The sequence below is a fragment of the Leucopleurus acutus genome (genome assembly GCF_964270905.1).
Source record: "Leucopleurus acutus genome assembly, chromosome: 20".
In the NCBI taxonomy this organism is placed as follows: Eukaryota; Metazoa; Chordata; class Mammalia; order Artiodactyla; family Delphinidae; genus Leucopleurus; species Leucopleurus acutus.
In genome coordinates, this window is record NC_139162.1 from 18930553 (window position 1) to 18946348 (window position 15796).

At 55.7% G+C, this 15796-nt stretch overlaps 4 protein-coding genes across 7 annotated transcripts in view; 2 read left to right on the forward strand and 2 right to left on the reverse strand.

Moving 5' to 3' along the window:
* Positions 1 to 3207, forward strand: part of GFOD2 (Gfo/Idh/MocA-like oxidoreductase domain containing 2) — a 37801-nt gene extending 34594 nt beyond the window's left edge. For both annotated transcript variants that reach the window (XM_082862595.1, XM_082862596.1), the window contains one exon: positions 1716 to 3207. In XM_082862595.1, the coding sequence (XP_082718721.1) occupies positions 1716 to 2614 (899 nt within the window). In that variant the 3' untranslated portion in view covers positions 2615 to 3207. The remainder of the gene's footprint in view (positions 1 to 1715) is intronic.
* A 4701-nt stretch (positions 3208 to 7908) lies between these two features.
* Positions 7909 to 9546, reverse strand: LOC309977349 (uncharacterized protein C16orf86; the record flags this gene model as incomplete). The annotated part of the gene is given in 6 exon segments (XM_082863418.1): positions 7909 to 8160; positions 8164 to 8184; positions 8186 to 8319; positions 8423 to 8640; positions 9003 to 9232; positions 9442 to 9546. Coding segments are annotated over 6 exon segments (960 nt in total).
* Positions 9547 to 9975: 429 nt separating this feature from the next.
* ENKD1 (enkurin domain containing 1) lies at positions 9976 to 13168 on the forward strand. The gene is made up of 7 exons (XM_082863426.1): positions 9976 to 10157; positions 10254 to 10448; positions 11016 to 11188; positions 12197 to 12322; positions 12422 to 12585; positions 12686 to 12822; positions 12912 to 13168. Exons 1-7 carry the CDS (start codon positions 10022 to 10024, stop codon positions 13070 to 13072), a joined length of 1092 nt encoding a protein of 363 aa, XP_082719552.1. The 5' UTR covers positions 9976 to 10021; the 3' UTR covers positions 13073 to 13168.
* Positions 13169 to 13601: 433 nt separating this feature from the next.
* On the reverse strand, positions 13602 to 15359 carry PARD6A (par-6 family cell polarity regulator alpha; the record flags this gene model as incomplete). 3 transcript variants are annotated; one of them, XM_082863417.1, is made up of 3 exons in its annotated part: positions 13602 to 14356; positions 14594 to 14816; positions 15192 to 15359. In XM_082863417.1, 3 exons carry the CDS (start codon positions 15252 to 15254, stop codon positions 13602 to 13604), a joined length of 1041 nt encoding a protein of 346 aa, XP_082719543.1. The 3 variants fall into 3 exon arrangements, with proteins under 3 accessions (XP_082719543.1, XP_082719542.1, XP_082719541.1); XM_082863416.1 differs by having other exon boundaries at positions 14684 to 14816; positions 15192 to 15254; XM_082863415.1 differs by having other exon boundaries at positions 13602 to 14353; positions 15192 to 15254.
* Between the last annotated feature and the right edge of the window lie 437 nt (positions 15360 to 15796).

A 15796-nucleotide genomic window follows, 5' to 3' on the forward strand; every position in this document is an offset into this window, starting at 1 on the left:
AAGGGAGTATCAAGAGCTCAGCTTGGGATTCCAACCCTAAACCTACCCCACCACCTTGAATGTCTTTGTGAGTGAGCTACCAATTATCTATCCAATTTCCTACATTTCTTATCGACCCTGTGTAAACCCTCCAACCTGTTTCCTGGTGTGCACTCAGGACTTTAGGAATCCCAGCCCTTTCCTCAGTGCCTTTGCACATGCAGTTTCCTGCCTGGGTGTCCTTTCCCCCTTATGCTCCCTGGAACATTTGCTTCCTTAAAGATCACCCTGGTGGCACTCCCCCATGAAGTCTTCCCTTATTCTGCCATCTGTACCAGACCCTTGAGCTTGTTCCCTCAAGAAGCCCATGACTTCTTGGGTGAATTGAGGTCGTGGAATTTGAGTTGCACCCCAAGGGCAGTGTCTGTGGAATGAGTAATGGAATAACTGGATGTCTTCACCCTTCCCTAGCTTGCTGTACCCCCAAACCTGTGTGTGTCCAGTCCATACGACTTCTTGGGCTTTGTAAGTTTTCTGTTGAAGATACTAGCATAAGACTTTCTTCTGCTTGAACCATCCCAAGCTCACAGGAATACTCCAGGAGTTGGTGTCTTTTGGCTGTTCGTACCCTCATGAGCTTTCATCTCATGATGTGGAGGAGTGTTGATCCCTTCCTTTTCCTCGTGTGGGAGCTGCTCAGTCCTCTTGGTCTCTCTCTTCAGGGCTTTGTCTAGCTTTGTTTTGCTCTCTGGGTGCATTCCAGCTGCGATGTACTCAGAACAGGCATGAGACAGAAAGGATGTTTTCTCTCCCTTTCCCCTCCTACTGGAGACAGGCATTTTCGGGCCTTATGACTACACTAACTTGTTGAACCAGTGTTTTCAGAGGACAATCTGTGAGGAATCTTAGAGCCCTTTCTGCAGTTACAACTGAGAGTGCCAAGCTCATCCCCTAGAATATAGATTTGATTTTCTTACCCCAAGCTGATGATCTAATAAATGCATAAAGGTACATAAGCATGTCCAAGAAGCATGTCCACCTCTCCAGCCCACTTGTATTAGGCAGTGTTCTCGAGATAAACAGAACCAGGAGGATGTATATTGAGAGAGGGAGGTAGAGATTTATTTTCTAAAAACTGATTCATGCTATTGTAGGAGCTGACAGATCTGAAATCTGCAGAGCAAATCTGAGTTCCAGCAAGAGGTGATGTTGCAGACTTGAGTCTGAAGGCAGTCTGGAGGCAGAATTCCTTCCTCTTCAGGGAACTTCAGTCTTTTTTCTCAAGGCCTTCATCTGATGAGTTGAGGCCTACCCACATTATGGAGGGTAATCAGCTCTACTCAAAGTTTACTGGTTTAAATGTTAATCAGATCTAAAGATATCTTCCCAGCAGTGTCTAGACTAGTATTCGATGGGCACCATAACCTAACCAAGTTGACACATAAAATTAACCTTGTACCGCCTCTCTACCTCCCACTCCTGGTTTGCACCTTCTGCCTCTACTCCTTTCATTTTTCCTTTAAGAACTTGCTTCTCTTTCTCGAGCCCATAACTCTTTCTCTAGTCCCAGTCACTGGGTACTGTTTTCATCCAAGCTGATCACCTTTCCTCTTGTCCCAGGTCACCACCTGGTCTCAGGCAGCTTTCCTGAGTCACCTGCCTTCCAGAAATGGGTTTTCTTTTCCCAGTGTAAACCCCTTGGGACTTTGAGATTTCCTGCTGTGTTTTATTCTCAGGCATTGGGAAGAATGTGGTTTGTGAGAAGGCAGCAACCTCGGTGGATGCCTTCCGGATGGTGACAGCCTCGCGCTACTACCCGCAGCTGATGAGCCTGGTGGGGAACGTGCTGCGCTTCCTGCCTGCCTTCGTGCGCATGAAGCAGCTGATTGCCGAGCACTATGTGGGTGCAGTGATGATCTGTGATGCCCGTGTCTACTCGGGCAGCCTGCTCAGCCCCAACTACGGCTGGATCTGTGATGAGCTCATGGGCGGTGGGGGCCTGCACACCATGGGCACCTACATTGTGGACCTGCTGACCCACCTGACTGGCCAGAAAGCCGAGAAGGTACATGGGCTGCTCAAGACCTTTGTGAGGCAGAATGCCGCCATCCGTGGCATCCGGCATGTCACCAGCGATGACTTCTGTTTCTTCCAGATGCTTATGGGTGGGGGTGTGTGCAGCACAGTAACACTCAACTTCAACATGCCAGGCGCCTTTGTGCACGAGGTCATGGTGGTGGGCTCTGCGGGACGCCTTGTTGCCCGGGGAGCTGACCTCTACGGGCAGAAGAACTCTGCCACACAAGAGGAGCTGCTGCTGAGGGACTCGCTGGCTGTGGGCACGGGGCTCCCCGAGCAGGGGCCCCAGGATGTCCCGCTGCTTTACCTGAAGGGCATGGTCTACATGGTGCAGGCCCTGCGCCAGTCCTTCCAGGGGCAGGGGGACCGCCGCACGTGGGACCATACCCCCGTCTCCATGGCCGCCTCATTCGAGGATGGGCTCTACATGCAGAGCGTGGTGGATGCCATCAAACGGTCGAGCCGATCCGGGGAGTGGGAGGCTGTGGAGGTGCTGACGGAGGAGCCCGACGCCAACCAGAACCTGTGCGAGGCGCTCCAGCGGAATAACCTGTGAGCCTGCACGTGGGCTCCCTGCCACGGGGCAAAGGGTGAGGGAGGAGCTGTGATGGGAGGGCTTGGTTATAGCACAGTGTCTTTCATTTGATAGGTCAACTTGGGCAGAGTTGAATTCGGGTGAATCCGAAGGTGGCCCCAGGAGAACGCCCCCTCCAGTGCTCATTTACTCCTCAGACTGGTGAGGTGGTGCCGTTCCTATTGCCATGGCTGAGAGGGCCGGCACACTGCACAGGGCGGAGCTGCCCCCAGTGTGTGAGCAGTTCCAGCAAAGACTTGACTTGGGGGCTTCATCAGCCTATTTGTGGTCTTAACTGGATGAGAAAGCACAGCAAGGAGCCAGCTTGGCTTGATTCCTCAGGCCTGAGGAGAAATGACAAGAGGCCTTGTTTCCATGCCCGTCCTGGGCTGGGGCATCTCAGGAATGGTGAGGGCAGGAAGTCATCCCTCAGGGATCTGCACCTGCCCTCGCTCCCATGTGACCAAGCCCTTCCGGCCTGCAGGCTGCCCCTTCCCTGGCGGGGAGGAGGGGTTCTGTAGTAGATGAGCTCTCAGGGGCTGTTGACCTAGGGCAGAGGGCCCCTGAGTTGGCAGAGAGGAGACAAGGGAGAGCTCTGGGACATCTGATAAATGTTAATAAATCCGAAAGTCTGACACTGTGACATGTGGTTGTGGGTGGTTTGTTTGGTAGATTGGGTTTCTTTAATAATGAAAGGCTTGTTGATTGTTGTAGATTTGTTTCTATTTTTCTCTTTCCTTGTGGCTCCATGGCAGCCCTGACCTGCTCTGGATCCTTCACTATCTAGCGGGACACACAGGCTCCTACCACTGTCTGCCCTCATCTCCTGGCTTATTCCTTGCAGCTGAATCCCTCCGGAGCCCTCCAAGAAGGCTTTCCTCAGCAAACAGGACTTAAGACTTCAGGGGGCCAATCAGGCCTGATGTTTAAGGGGAGATAGTGGGAGAGTTCGAGGTCTCCCTGGGCTGGAGGTCAGGAAGGGTTCTGTTCTTGAAACCAAGGGGTTGGCTCCAGAGGAGCCCTGGGAGAGGAGGGGTGAGGAGTGGCCCCAGGGAGGCTAGACGGGGTGAACTGGAGGAAGGCGCTGCCCCTCGGAAGCATTGTAGCCGGGGAGTAGCCGAGCACTGCCTGGCCTAGCCAGCCAGTCTCCAGCTCTGCTTTTACGAACCTGTTCTCCCCACAGGAAGAGGCTTTTAACCCTGTCAGTCAGAGGCAGGTGGGGCAGGACGGTGGGAAAGGACACATCTACTCCTTTGTTCCTCTGCCAGAATTAAGTCTGGACCAGACTTTCCCCTTCTCTAAGCTTCCCTCTTTCTGGCCTGCTGTGGACTCCTCACCAGAAAGAGAAAGGCTCAGAGAGGGCTCCCTCTTCCTCCTGGCACCCTTTATAGGAGTCACCAGGCCTATTTTCCTGTATTGTCCTGGTTTCAGACCTTGTCTTTGTGAGATGAAATAACAGTGGCTAGTGTTGGGGTGTACTTATTGCATATTGGGGCCCCTGGGATGGATGGTTCACGTGTATTATTCTATTTAATATCCAAACCACTCTACGAGGTACTACTATCAATATTCCCGTTATTCAGAGCAGAGAGGGGCAAAGTTACTTGCCTCCTGTTAAGTTATAAGTGACAGAGCTAGGAGCCTGGTCAGGGTCCTCTTACTACAGAGCCTGACCCTGAACGATTCCTTCCTTAGTGCCTGTGGCATCTCAGACTCTTGAGTGCCCAGGCATTGCCCCTCCCCGCTCGGGTCCTCATCCAGGTTACATTCCTCTCTACAGCAGGAATCTCAGCCTGGCCTGAACTAGTAGGTGGACTGTAGAAAGAACCCCACCAGGCAGGATGCTGGTAGAGGTGAAGGAGGAGAAGCTGCTCCCTTCCTCCCGGCTCAGCTCCAGGTCATCCTTCTGTGTGTTAACAGGATGTTGAGATCCCCCCTAAATTTGGGTATTGACCAAGAAAGCACATGCATCCATTGCATCCGACTCAGATGCTCTTACTTAAGAAAGGGCCATGTTATTGACCCACAGTGGCACTTAGGTTTTATAGGACTGCAGCAAAACCTCTGGTTTACAAAGATGGATTCCGACCAAGTCCTGGGGCCAACTGTACATGGGCTTAGGGCAGAGCTACTCTTGAGGACCCAGGTGCTCTGTTGGTACTCTGCAGAACCTAGGTCCATGGCCATCCCTCAGACATCTTTACCATCTTGTATCTCTTGGATTGGTGTGGGGGAGGAGAGGTACCATGAAGTGGCCCAGATGCCTGTTCCCAAGGAAGCCAGCAGGGTGCTGGTTCCCAGAGGTGACAGTCAACTGGTTCCAGGCTTGTCCTGCAGCTCCCCCTCCTGGAGGAAGTCAGCATCACCTTCCAGGACCTGTTTCCCAAATCTCAGGATCTTCCTTGAGTCAAAATAAAGTTTTTCCAAGCCAATGAAAAGGCAGTTAGCTTTTCCTCTGTGTTACAGCAAGCAGAAGAGAACTTCCAGAATACCTTTTGCTTATTTTCCAACCCCCAACCAAATCTAGGCCTCGCACTCACCCAGACAATGGCAGCAGCCTCCTCACCTCCCTATCCCCAGTCTTTCCCTTCCTTATTCGGCCCTTCACACTGATGCCCAAGCAACCTCTCCAAAACGTCAGGCCAATATCCCTCGTTGCCTACACCCAGCCTGGTCTGATAGCCAGGCCTCTGCTTCAGCCATGCTAAATGGCCCTCCTACATGGGGCTGACATCTTCCACACTAGTGAGGCTTCATCCCTGGCATATCCTCTGATTGGAAGGCCACCCAACTCTCTCCTTCAGGAAGCAGCTGGAGAGCTGCCTCTTCACTCCTGCAGGCAAAGTGGCAGTCACCCCCACTACCTGTGGCGCCACAGCTTTGGTCCTCAGCCCTTCCGTTATCACGTCTCCTTGAATTATGCTGCCTTAGCATTACACACTTAGAGTGAGCTTCTAGGAGTGGTAGTGGTGTCTTGTTCCTTTCTGTGGCTACTATCACCCACCCTGCTTAGACAAGCCTGACAAGTGAGTAAGCCCTCAGGAAACAGACTCTTCTGTGGTTACTGAGTATTTCCTACGTCACCTGTGAAGAAATAGGAACAGATCTTCCTTATCAGTGCTGGCCTGACTGACACCTCCAGCCTTGGAGACCACACAGAGAAAGGAGATGCTCAGCCTTCTTGGGTCAGGCCTTAGCCAGAGAGCCCCCAGGTTCAGAGATCTTCAGGGCTCAGGAAGGGGCAGGCCCTCCCTGGGCCCCAGGGTGTGGTCTCATGCAAGGCCACTCCTTTGCAGGCCTCTGCTTCCTCAGCCATAAAGTCAGGAGATCAAACTCAGTTATCTTGAAGAGCCCTCTACCTCTAAAATTCCTGGAGAATTCGTGCTCATCCCTATGGACAGCGTTTCAGTCTGCATGGTCCCTGTAGAAGTATCTCCTAGCTCAGTCAAGTCACTGCCCAGGGAGAAGTGTGGGCAAAAAAATAAATGTCCTGACCCCACGGCTTGCCCTGAGGCCTTGTCATGGGGCCAGTGAGCGTCCAAGTGACCCTTAAAAGAGGGAACAGCCTGGGATTATGCCCATTTTCTTCCTACTTCCTCCATCTGGGCCTGCCCACCCCCTCCCTTCCTGGATGGCCAGGCCATTATTAGAGGGGCCCCCTCATATGGTCCTGGACTTTGGATGGCCTCAGCCTTTCAGATCCTAACCTGTCCCTCTCTGCAGCTTCCTTGGCTCCCTACCTTGGTCTCCTTATCTTGGTGCCTTTCATGGGGCCCCTCTGTTAGGTGGATGCGGTGCAATGACACATGCCCTTGGGGAGTTCACAGTCTAGTCCCCGAAACAGTTATATAACCCACAGTGATAGTAGCGTGTAGATGCTACAATGCAGGGCAATACAGCACTGGGTGCTGCCTGGCTCAGGAGGAAGCAAGGCGTCGTGAGTCTTCAAGGGTACATGTATACTAGCCAGGTTGAGGGTGAAGAAATAAAGGCATTTGAGGCAGGGGAATCCCCACAGGCAGAGAGGGAAGGTAAGAAAAGGTGTAGTTGGTCAGGGAATTACAGGAAGCCACTAAAAAGTTTTAAGGTAGTTGGGGTAAAAGGAGCAGGGTGCTAGAGGGGTAGCAACACCATCAGGGGTTCAGGAGTGTGTAGCAGAATCATTGGGTGGGTTGGTGGGGCAAGGGCCCACCGGCAGGGAGACTAGTGAGCTCTCACCTGGAGATGACAGTGCCCCAGGCAAGGGTGCTGACTGGTGTCCGAGAGATTCTCTGTCTGAGAGGGTAGATTCACCTGCCTTCATGCCTGATTAGCTGGCAGGAGTCAATGAGCAAAGAATAGGATGGGGTCTGGGGTGATATCAGGATTTTGGCTTGAACAATTGTGTAGATGAGAAACAGGAAGAAAAGCAGGTTGGAGGGAGGAGAAATCCATTTAATCTGGAATTCCCTGTGTTTACGATGTCTGAGGGACATGCAAGAGGACCAGGAGGCAGCAGGATAGGGGCTTTCCAAAATGGCCAGCACTGGCCCCCTCTTCCCAGAGACCCCTGAGGATCAGGCGCCGCAGTCATCCAGTGGCTCAGCCACAGGGGTCCAAAGAGAACATTCACCTCTACCACCACCCCTTGCCTGCCAGAAAAAGGCACCAATTCCTCTGTCACCAGGGGCCACTCTGGGGGCAAAGTCTGGTCCAGCTGTGAGAGCTGCCCCTCCTGGGACAGGCAAATGAACTCTGCCACCTCAGAAGGAGGATTCCAAGTGTTGGTCCCCTCAAGGTCAGATCAACGCAGGCCCCTTCCCTGGGAGACAGGGAGCAAGGCCAAGCACCCGCTTCCCATGACGTGACAGTTCTTTTCCTTTCTCTTCCCCAAGTTCTTCGTTACCAACCGCCTTTCCATCCCCACTGTTATCTTGTCTGACCTTCAGGTTCATCTGAGGAGGTTTTAAATGCACAGAACCAGGCCCCGCCCCTGCAGATTCTGATTCATTTAGGTCTGGGGTAGTGCCCAGGAATCTATATTTCTGTCAAGTTCTTGGGCAGTCCAGTTCACTCTACTGGGGAATCCTCCACCCTTCTTCCCAGCCTCTCCCTCTTCAGGCATCTTATTTGGGGGATCACAGTCTGAGAAAAGGAAAAACGTTTATTTTTAGCAAACCCAAGGTCCCAAGTAGGGGTAGGGGCAGAATCCCCTCTTCCACCTGAGTGCCTAGGGCCATAGACTGCTGCTCTGGTTCAGGCTTGGGAGAAGGGGAGCCCCCAGTAGGGCAGGACAGTCACTTGTACTGAGGAGAGGGTGGGGGTGCAAGTGGGGCAGCGCAGACACTTAGCATCTTGTTGGTGTCCACCTGAGTTGACTTGAGCATCTCAGCCTTGAGGCAACCGCTGACGCCCAGGCTGGGCAAACCCCCAGGCTCCTCGCCAGCTTCCTCTCCCAGGGGAACCAGAGTGTAGCTGGGGGTCGTGAACATATTGGGGCAGGGCAAAGTGAGGCCTGAGCCCAGCTCACCTGCCGTGGGCAGCAAGGCCTACAGTTGTTCCACACCTGTCTCCTTGGGGGATGAGGGCCAGCTCCGACTCAGGCTTCACCTCAGCCTCGGCCTCCCTGTCCCCCTCCCGTGCCTGGTTCAGCTCAGGGTTGCAATAGTTGATGTACTGGTACAGAGGCCGCAGGCGCTGGGCCTTTCCTGCAAGGACCCGGGGCAGGGCAGGTGCTGGAGCGCCAAGCTGTGCCATGTCAGGGGTCCAGCAGGCGGGGGATAAAGGGAAGGCCCGGGGAATGCCACTCACGCTCCAGTCCTAAGGTCTCTGAGGGCGCAGACACTGTGCTGGCCACCACGGGGAGCACTGGGGTTCCCACACTCTTGCGCTTCTTGGCTTTTTTGTGCTGTTTGGCAGACGGCGAGGGCTCACTCTGGCTACTCTCCCGCTCCTCCCTCTGCAGCGGCATCCCCTGTGGCAGCTCAGCTTCAGCCCTAGGATGGGCTTGGTGGCTAGGTCCTGGGAGGCTAGGGGACAAGAAGGCCTGAGGAGCCAGCCTCCAGCCTTGGCTCCTGTGCCCTGTCCTAGGGAATAGCCCTGTCTGCCTACCACCCCAGGCCCAGATTCTTGTCCCTTTCCTGGTCAGTGAGGCCCGGGGCTGGACAGGGGCCAAGAGCTCGTGAGTTCAGCCCCTTACAAGGCTTTGAGACTCCCTCTCTGGATGTTCCCTACATCAGAGCTCTTGAGGGACAGAAGAGGGGAGGAGTGATGGTGGTGGCAGGGGATAAGTATGTACACTGCAGGAATGCCCGATTTAGGAATCCTACGGAATCCACCCCCATTCCACCTCCCCAGCCCTTCAGCTTCTTCCCTCTGAAAGCCCCCTCACTTGACCAGCTTCCTCTTCAGACCATGACTGGTCCTCACAATGGAGGCCATAGGCCTGGGGCCTTTCTCCTCTAGTGCCTGCACCTCTGGCTTGTGCCTCTCTTCCTCCAGCTTGAGTCTTTCCTCCTGGATCTTTGGCTCTGAGACTGGCCCTGTTGGACACTTGTCTTCACCCTGGGTTTGGCAGGCTTCATGGGCTGGCACTAGGCACTGGTCTCCCATAACTGGACACTAGAGGTGACACATAGGTAACTGGTCACCATGGCCAGGCAAAGGATACAGGGATCAGCCATTAGATACCAAATACAGATGAAGGGCACCAGCCCATGCCCCTCCCAGGCTGTGGAGCCTGTCCTGGCAGTTAGGGGGTCATTGCACAGAAGCTGGTCTCCTAAAGCTCTGTGGCCAAGTGTTTGAAGGCTAGACAGCCTAATGGTCACCTCAGAATTCTGCGCATGGCCACCAGGCACCTCCGTAAGCTGTGACTGTCCCAATGCTGTTCCCTCTTGGGCCCCTGGCCGCTTCTCAGCCCCTGCTGAGGCCATGGCTGCGGAGGATCAGTGCATCCTCGACGGTTGCTTGGGGGACGTGGGGGGTGGGAGGTGGAGGGCGGACCCTAGACTGGTAGACCGTGAGCTGACCTCGGAGAAGGGCCGGGTTGCGAAGGGCAACTGGCAGCCGGTCTGGCCCCACCCTCAGCTGGAACTACAAGCCCCAGAAGGCTTTGCGCCAGGGGGCATTGGCCCCTGACCTCAGGGACGGAAACCATTGTTACCTGGCAACAGCAAAGAGGTCGGGTGGCGGCAGTGAGCGGTGAAACTGCTTGGGTGAGTACCCTGCCCGGGTGAGGAGGGGCTGCCAGCGGGGCAGGGAAGTGGGCTGAGAGCGGAGGTGGCGAGCGCAGGCCAGGGTCGGGAGGCGGGGCGAGGGCCAGGAACGCAGGCAAGGCGGCACAGCTGGGGTCAGGGCCCGGGTCCAGGGAGGAGGTACTGGGCTTAGGAAGGGGGTTCGGGGCCGGAGATGCGTAGCCCGGCAGGCCTCGGTGCATTGTTGCAGAAGGACGACGGCGGCATGTGCGAGGGTCCTTCCCGCATCTCGGGGCCCATCCCCCCAGACCCTACGCTCTGTCCTGACTACTACCGGCGGCCGGCCTCGGGTGAGTTGTGGGGTGCCTCACCCCGGCGAAGCCAGAGCAAGGGTCGGGCCCAGCTCCACCATTGAACTCTGCGCTCCGCCCCGTCTGGCCTCTCAGCCCAAGGGCGCCTTGAGGGAAGCACGCTGAAGTTGGGCCTGCTGACTCCGGACCCCGAACTAGACGCCACCCCTCCCCGCGGCCCCCGCATCGGTCCCGGAGCCCGAGAAATCCTGGAGCGTGGCCGGCGCGGCGTGGGTGGCGTGCTGCTGCAGCTCGGGGGTATTTCCCTAGGCCCAGGGGCCTCTCCCAAGAGTAAGTTCTGGACAGAAGGGACGGGGCGAGTCTGAAGTCAAAGCTGAGATCAAAAGCAGCTGCTTCTCCTTCCCTGAGGAAGGCTTAGGCTTTACCTCTCTGACTGTTAGTTTCCCCGACTATAAAAGTCCTCTCTTCTTCCTCGCAGGAGAGGACTAGATGAGGTATCCCCCAGAAAACCCATAGCTCAGCTTCATTAATTCATGCATCAATGAAAGGTTGTTTCTTGAGTGTCTCCTGTGTGCCAGGCCCTATAGGTGCTAGGAAAACAAGGTTGGAGAAGAGCATCATCGAATCAAGATGAGAGACAATAAACAAGTGAACTGGTGAATATGATATGCAAGATGATTAATGGTATACTTCGCAATAAAAAATGTAGAAAATCATCAGGAATAGAAGAAGATAATTACTGTGTGAGGAAGGGAACAAGGTGACGAGGTGGACTTAGATGGAGATGTCAGGGAGATCCTTCTGTGGGAGGCAGGGTGTGGGCCTGTGTGTTCACTGTTGTGAGTTGGATTGCATGGGCTGTATGTAGGGCAGAGCCTGGCAACATCTTTTCCCCAGGGAAGGACCCTAAAGACCATGAGAAGGAGAACCTGAGGCGGATCAGGGAGATCCAGAGGCGCTTCCGTGAGCAGGAGCACAGCCGGGAGCAGGACCAGTCCAGGCCCCTGAAGGCTCTCTGGCGCTCACCCAAGTATGACAAAGTGAAGTCCCATGTCAAGGCCCAGCTGCAGGTACCTGCCTCAGGCAGCCAGAAGTATTGCCCATCTTTTTGACAGTTATACTCTGATCTGAGTTATGAGGAGGGTGGAAAACCGCAGGGAACTAAGGTAACAGGGGACTAAGAGATAGCTGGTTCTGCTGCAGAGTGGGGCTGGGGGGCTTTCTCAGAAGTGATGATGGCTGGGTGATTCTGAGGGGCAAGTAGGAATTAGGCCAGGGGAGGATGGAGGAGAACATTCTATAGAGATGGAACCTCACGGATAGAAGTCCTAAGACCAGAGGGAGTGTGGGCAGTGGGGATGCGGTGTTCAATTCACTGTGAGGGAAGAAGAGCGTGAGGTTAGGCCAAGAAGTCACCTGTACCCACATCATAAAGGGCCACGTAATCCACTTCTTACCTTTATTTCTAAGGACAATGGGAAGGGCAGGGGCAGGGGTATGTATGGTGGTAGGATTCTATCTGGGTAGATAGTGGCACCACTTCTCTGTCCACGGGTCTGAGACGGAGAGGTAGGATTGAGAGAAAAGACAATAAGGTCATATGTGGATGTGTTGAATCAGGAGCATTTATGGGACTCGCAGGGAGTGGGAATATGTCCAGCAAGCAGGTGGAGAATCAGATGCGGATGTCAGGAGTGAGACCCAGGAGTTATTGAGGATCTGGCAGAGGACGATGAGACCAGGGAAGTGACCCTGGATTTGAGGGCTTGGAGACCAGCTGTTGGTGACCTTGGTGGGGACAGAGCCAGAAATCTTGGCTAGGAAGGAAAGAAAAAAGAAATGGTAGCTGAAGCCAGGACTGAGATAGAAGGAGGGGTATTTGTTTTCTTAAAGATGTGAGAAACACACATGTTTAAATGCTGATGAGGAGAAGTCCTCCTTCATGACGAAGGAGGCCAATTCCAGAGGACTGGTGATAGAGAAAGATCCTGAAAGGCAGGAAGGGCAGAGTCTTGGTCTTATGGCTTGAGACCCTGACCTCAGCCTGACTGATCCCTCTGCTATGCCTTGGCCTACAGGAGCCCAGCCCTGCCTCTGGGACAGAGCCTGCCCATTTCCTGAGGGCACATTCCCGTTGCGGCCCTGGGTTCCCACCACCCCGTGTCCCCAGTCCCCAGCTAACCCCACCAGGTCCCAATGCTAAGGTGAGAGGATGTGTGAGGGCTGGGAGGTAGGGCAGGGATCCTGGGGAGGTTCAGGGGCACAACACAGTGCTACCTCATCATGCTTGCCATGTCCTGCAGGGCCCAGGCCCAAGTGTGGACTTCATTACCCACAATGCTCGCACTGCCAAGAGGGCCCCCCGGCGTCATTCTCGCTCGCTGCAAGTCCTGGCACAGGTGCTGGAGCAGCAACGGCAGGCCCAGGAGCACTACAACGCCACACAGAAGGGTCACGTTCCCCATTAGTAGGTCCTACTGCCCAACACCCAGGGTAAGGGACACTTATGGTGGGTGGGAGCCAACATCTGCCCTGGGATTATCAATCCTGAGTCTGTTGCATCGCAGCTTGTTGGAGCGGAGGGATCTGTGGCGGCAGGAGGCTGAGGCCCGTCAGCACAGCCAGCCGGACCCGGCCATGCCGCCTGGCCACACTTGCATGCCTGAGAACCAGCGGCTGGAGACACTGAGCGATCTGCTCCAGAGTGAGTATGTGGCCAAAGGAAGCTGGATGGGGAACCCACTGGGGACCATGCTCCCCTGCCCAGCACTTACTGTTCTGGGGCCCCTGTAGGCCAGAGCCAGCTGCTGCGTGAGCTGGTGCTCTTGCCTGCTGGGGCGGATTCACTGAGAGCCCAGAGCCATCGTGCTGAGCTGGACCGGAAGCTGATGCAGGTAGAGGAGGCCATCAAGATCTTTTCCCGCCCCAAGGTCTTTGTGAAGATGGATGCCTGAGCCCTTTTATGGGGACAGAGTCAGGGGTCTCACTGAGGATCGCTACATGATTATAAAGGGCAGGACTGGGCCCCATCATAGAGTGGAGTTCGAAGACAGGAGCAGCGGGTGGGCAGTATCCCCAGAGCACTCTTCCCAGTCACTGGTGGCTGTGGAAGGGCCATCCCAGCCTCTTAACCCCTTTGTCAAAATTAAACCTTTTGTACACAGTGGAGTTTGTTTCCATAAGAGCTTTTCTCACCCTAGAAATGCCAAGGCTGGTGTCCTTCCTGCTGATTGACTACAGGAAGGTTTCTCTGCTGCCCTTATCACTCCTCCACTCCTGCCTCATGTCCAGGCCAGAAGGCAAGATTGTGGGATCAAGGAGGAGGCTAGGGCTGGGAAACAGAAGGACCATAACTGCATTTGTAGAAAACCTTTAATGTTCCCCAGACTGAGAGGGCCCCATGAGCAAGCTAAAAAACCCCACTGGGGAAGTCCCTGCCATGTCCCAGCAGCCGGGAAGGGCAAGGGGCTGCATCTTTGCCTGTCAGAGGCTGAAGCCACTACCATCTCCTTGAATGCTACTCCCCCAGCCAGAGCTGGCCTGCTCCTGATCATCCAGGGCGGGCAGAGAGCTGCGGGCATCAGGAAGTAGGCGACTTGGGCGCAGGTCCCAGCATGGAGGCCCCTGAGACAGCCCATTGGAACAGGGAGGCTCGCGGTTCTCAATGATCAGATCGCTGCTGTCATCGTCGCTATCAGGCTCAGCAGGCCCAGGCCCAGCAGAAGGAGGCCCTGTCAGACGCCCAGATGCCCCACGCACCACATTATTGCGCTGATTGGCTGGCTTGACAGTGACAATGAGGTTGTGGCTGTTCGCGACCATCATGTCTGTCACTTGGTCCAAGGTCTTCCCAGCTACCTCAATGCCATTGACCTCGAGGATCTCATCACTGACTGCCAGCAGCCCTGTACTCTCAGCCAGGCCCCCTCGTACCAGGCGGGAGATGAAGATGCCTGGAACCCGTTCCAGGCCCTGGGGAGCTACGCGCACACTCATGCCATCTCGGATGTAGAAACCCAGGGGGCGGTCGGAACCATGCTTATGCAGCCGCACCCGTCGGTGGGTCTCAGGCAGTAGGTCCACATCTATGACTGAAGAAACCTGGCGGAAATCTTGTGGCAGGCTGATTAGCAGGGGTGGCCGCGTGCGCAGGGATGCCACTGGCCGAAGTAGGAGCCCTTTCTTGCGCCGCTGCAGAGAGTTGGAGGCAAAGGCCAGGCCACTGGAATCAGCTTCTGCTGCAGGAGAGTGGGACGCTGAGATCAGAGACCCTGCTTTCCCATTTGGGCCCTTTTCCATCAGGCCAAGGCCTGAGGAAGGGGGCACTGTAGCTAATTCCTGCCACTTGGAGGTCAGGCCAAGGGCAGGGACTGCAGAGGGTGAAGCCTGGGCACACTGGGCATGGACTAACCCTTCTAGACTTGCCCTGTCACCCTACCCCACAGAGGCTGCCCACTGTACCCCATCCTCCTCACCCCGCTTCTGCACTAGCAGGCGCAGCGGCGGGGGCCCACTGGCCAGGGCCCGGTGCAGGCTGTCGTCGTTGGTGAGGGGCAGTAGGTTGCCGTGAGCATCCGTATAGCCAAGCAGCACGTCCAGGCCCGGGATCTGGTGTACCACACGCAGCAACCGAGAGAACTCTTGGAAGCCGCTCACCGAAGCGCGGGGCAGCGCGAAGCGTCGGAACTCGGCATCAAACTGGAGGCCGGGGTGGGGGGGCGGGGAGGGGTTAGGATGGAGTCCGTGCCCTTTCTCACCACGGGTCCGAAGGTGGCAGGGGTGAGAAAGACAGGGGGGTGCTTCACAACAGCTGCAGCCTTGCACCCAGTACAAGGGACGCTGTCCAAGGTCTTCTCCCCGCCCTCAGGTACCCAGGCCACAGAGGGACTCTTGAGGCCGGCAGTAGAAGGAAGGAGGATGGATGGGGGAAAGCGAGAAGAAAAGCCGGAGAATGGGACGTGGAGGATGGAGGAGAGAAAAAGGTGGTGGGGACCAAGGAGTCAGGAAGGGGAGAATGAGGGAATTGGAAGCGCCTAGGGCCGAGGCCGGAGCCGGGGCTGGAGGGGCCCTTACTTTGCTCTTCACCTCGACGATGCTGTCGGGACTGCGTGCCGGAGTCCTCTGCGGCCTGGCCATGGCGGGGCCAGGCGGGCCGGGGATGATGCCCCAGGCGGACCGCCGAGGCGCAGGTGCACAGCCCGGCCGGCCCGCGCCGCCCCGCCCCTGGCGGTAGCACTCGCCCCGCCCTCCTGTCCGGACCGTGACGTCAAGAGGGCAGCGACGGGGAGTTGAACGCGGAGTCCACGTTTCCTAGGAAACGGAGGTAAGGGTGGGAGAATCTTTGCGTCCTTCTACGTCATTACGCTACGGTCCCCGCGTCCCGGGAATCTGGGGGAGGGTCTTGGCCAATCCGAGGCGGGAGAGAGGGAAGTATTTGTTGAATGCTGTGTACTTTTTTGTAATTTATCATGTTAATCTTTTTTAAAATTAATTATTTTTTTGGCTGTGTTGGGTCTTTGTTGCTGGGCGCGGGTTTTTTTCTACTTGCCGCAAGCGGGGGCTACTCTTTCGTCGCAGTGGGCAGGCTCCCCATTGCGGTGGCTTCTCTTGTTGTGGAGCACGGGCTCCAGTGGTTGTGGCACGCGGGCTCAGTAGTTGTGGCTCACGGGCTCTAGAGC

Bases quoted from the DNA above. Each gene is read 5' to 3' on its own strand.
- ENKD1 (XM_082863426.1), top strand. From the start codon at position 10,022: ATGCGTAGCCCGGCAGGCCTCGGTGCATTGTTGCAGAAGGACGACGGC. The intron at 11,189-12,196 runs GTACCTGCCTCA...CTTGGCCTACAG, and splicing joins ATGTCAAGGCCCAGCTGCAG to GAGCCCAGCCCTGCCTCTGG. The intron at 12,323-12,421 runs GTGAGAGGATGT...CATGTCCTGCAG, and splicing joins CACCAGGTCCCAATGCTAAG to GGCCCAGGCCCAAGTGTGGA.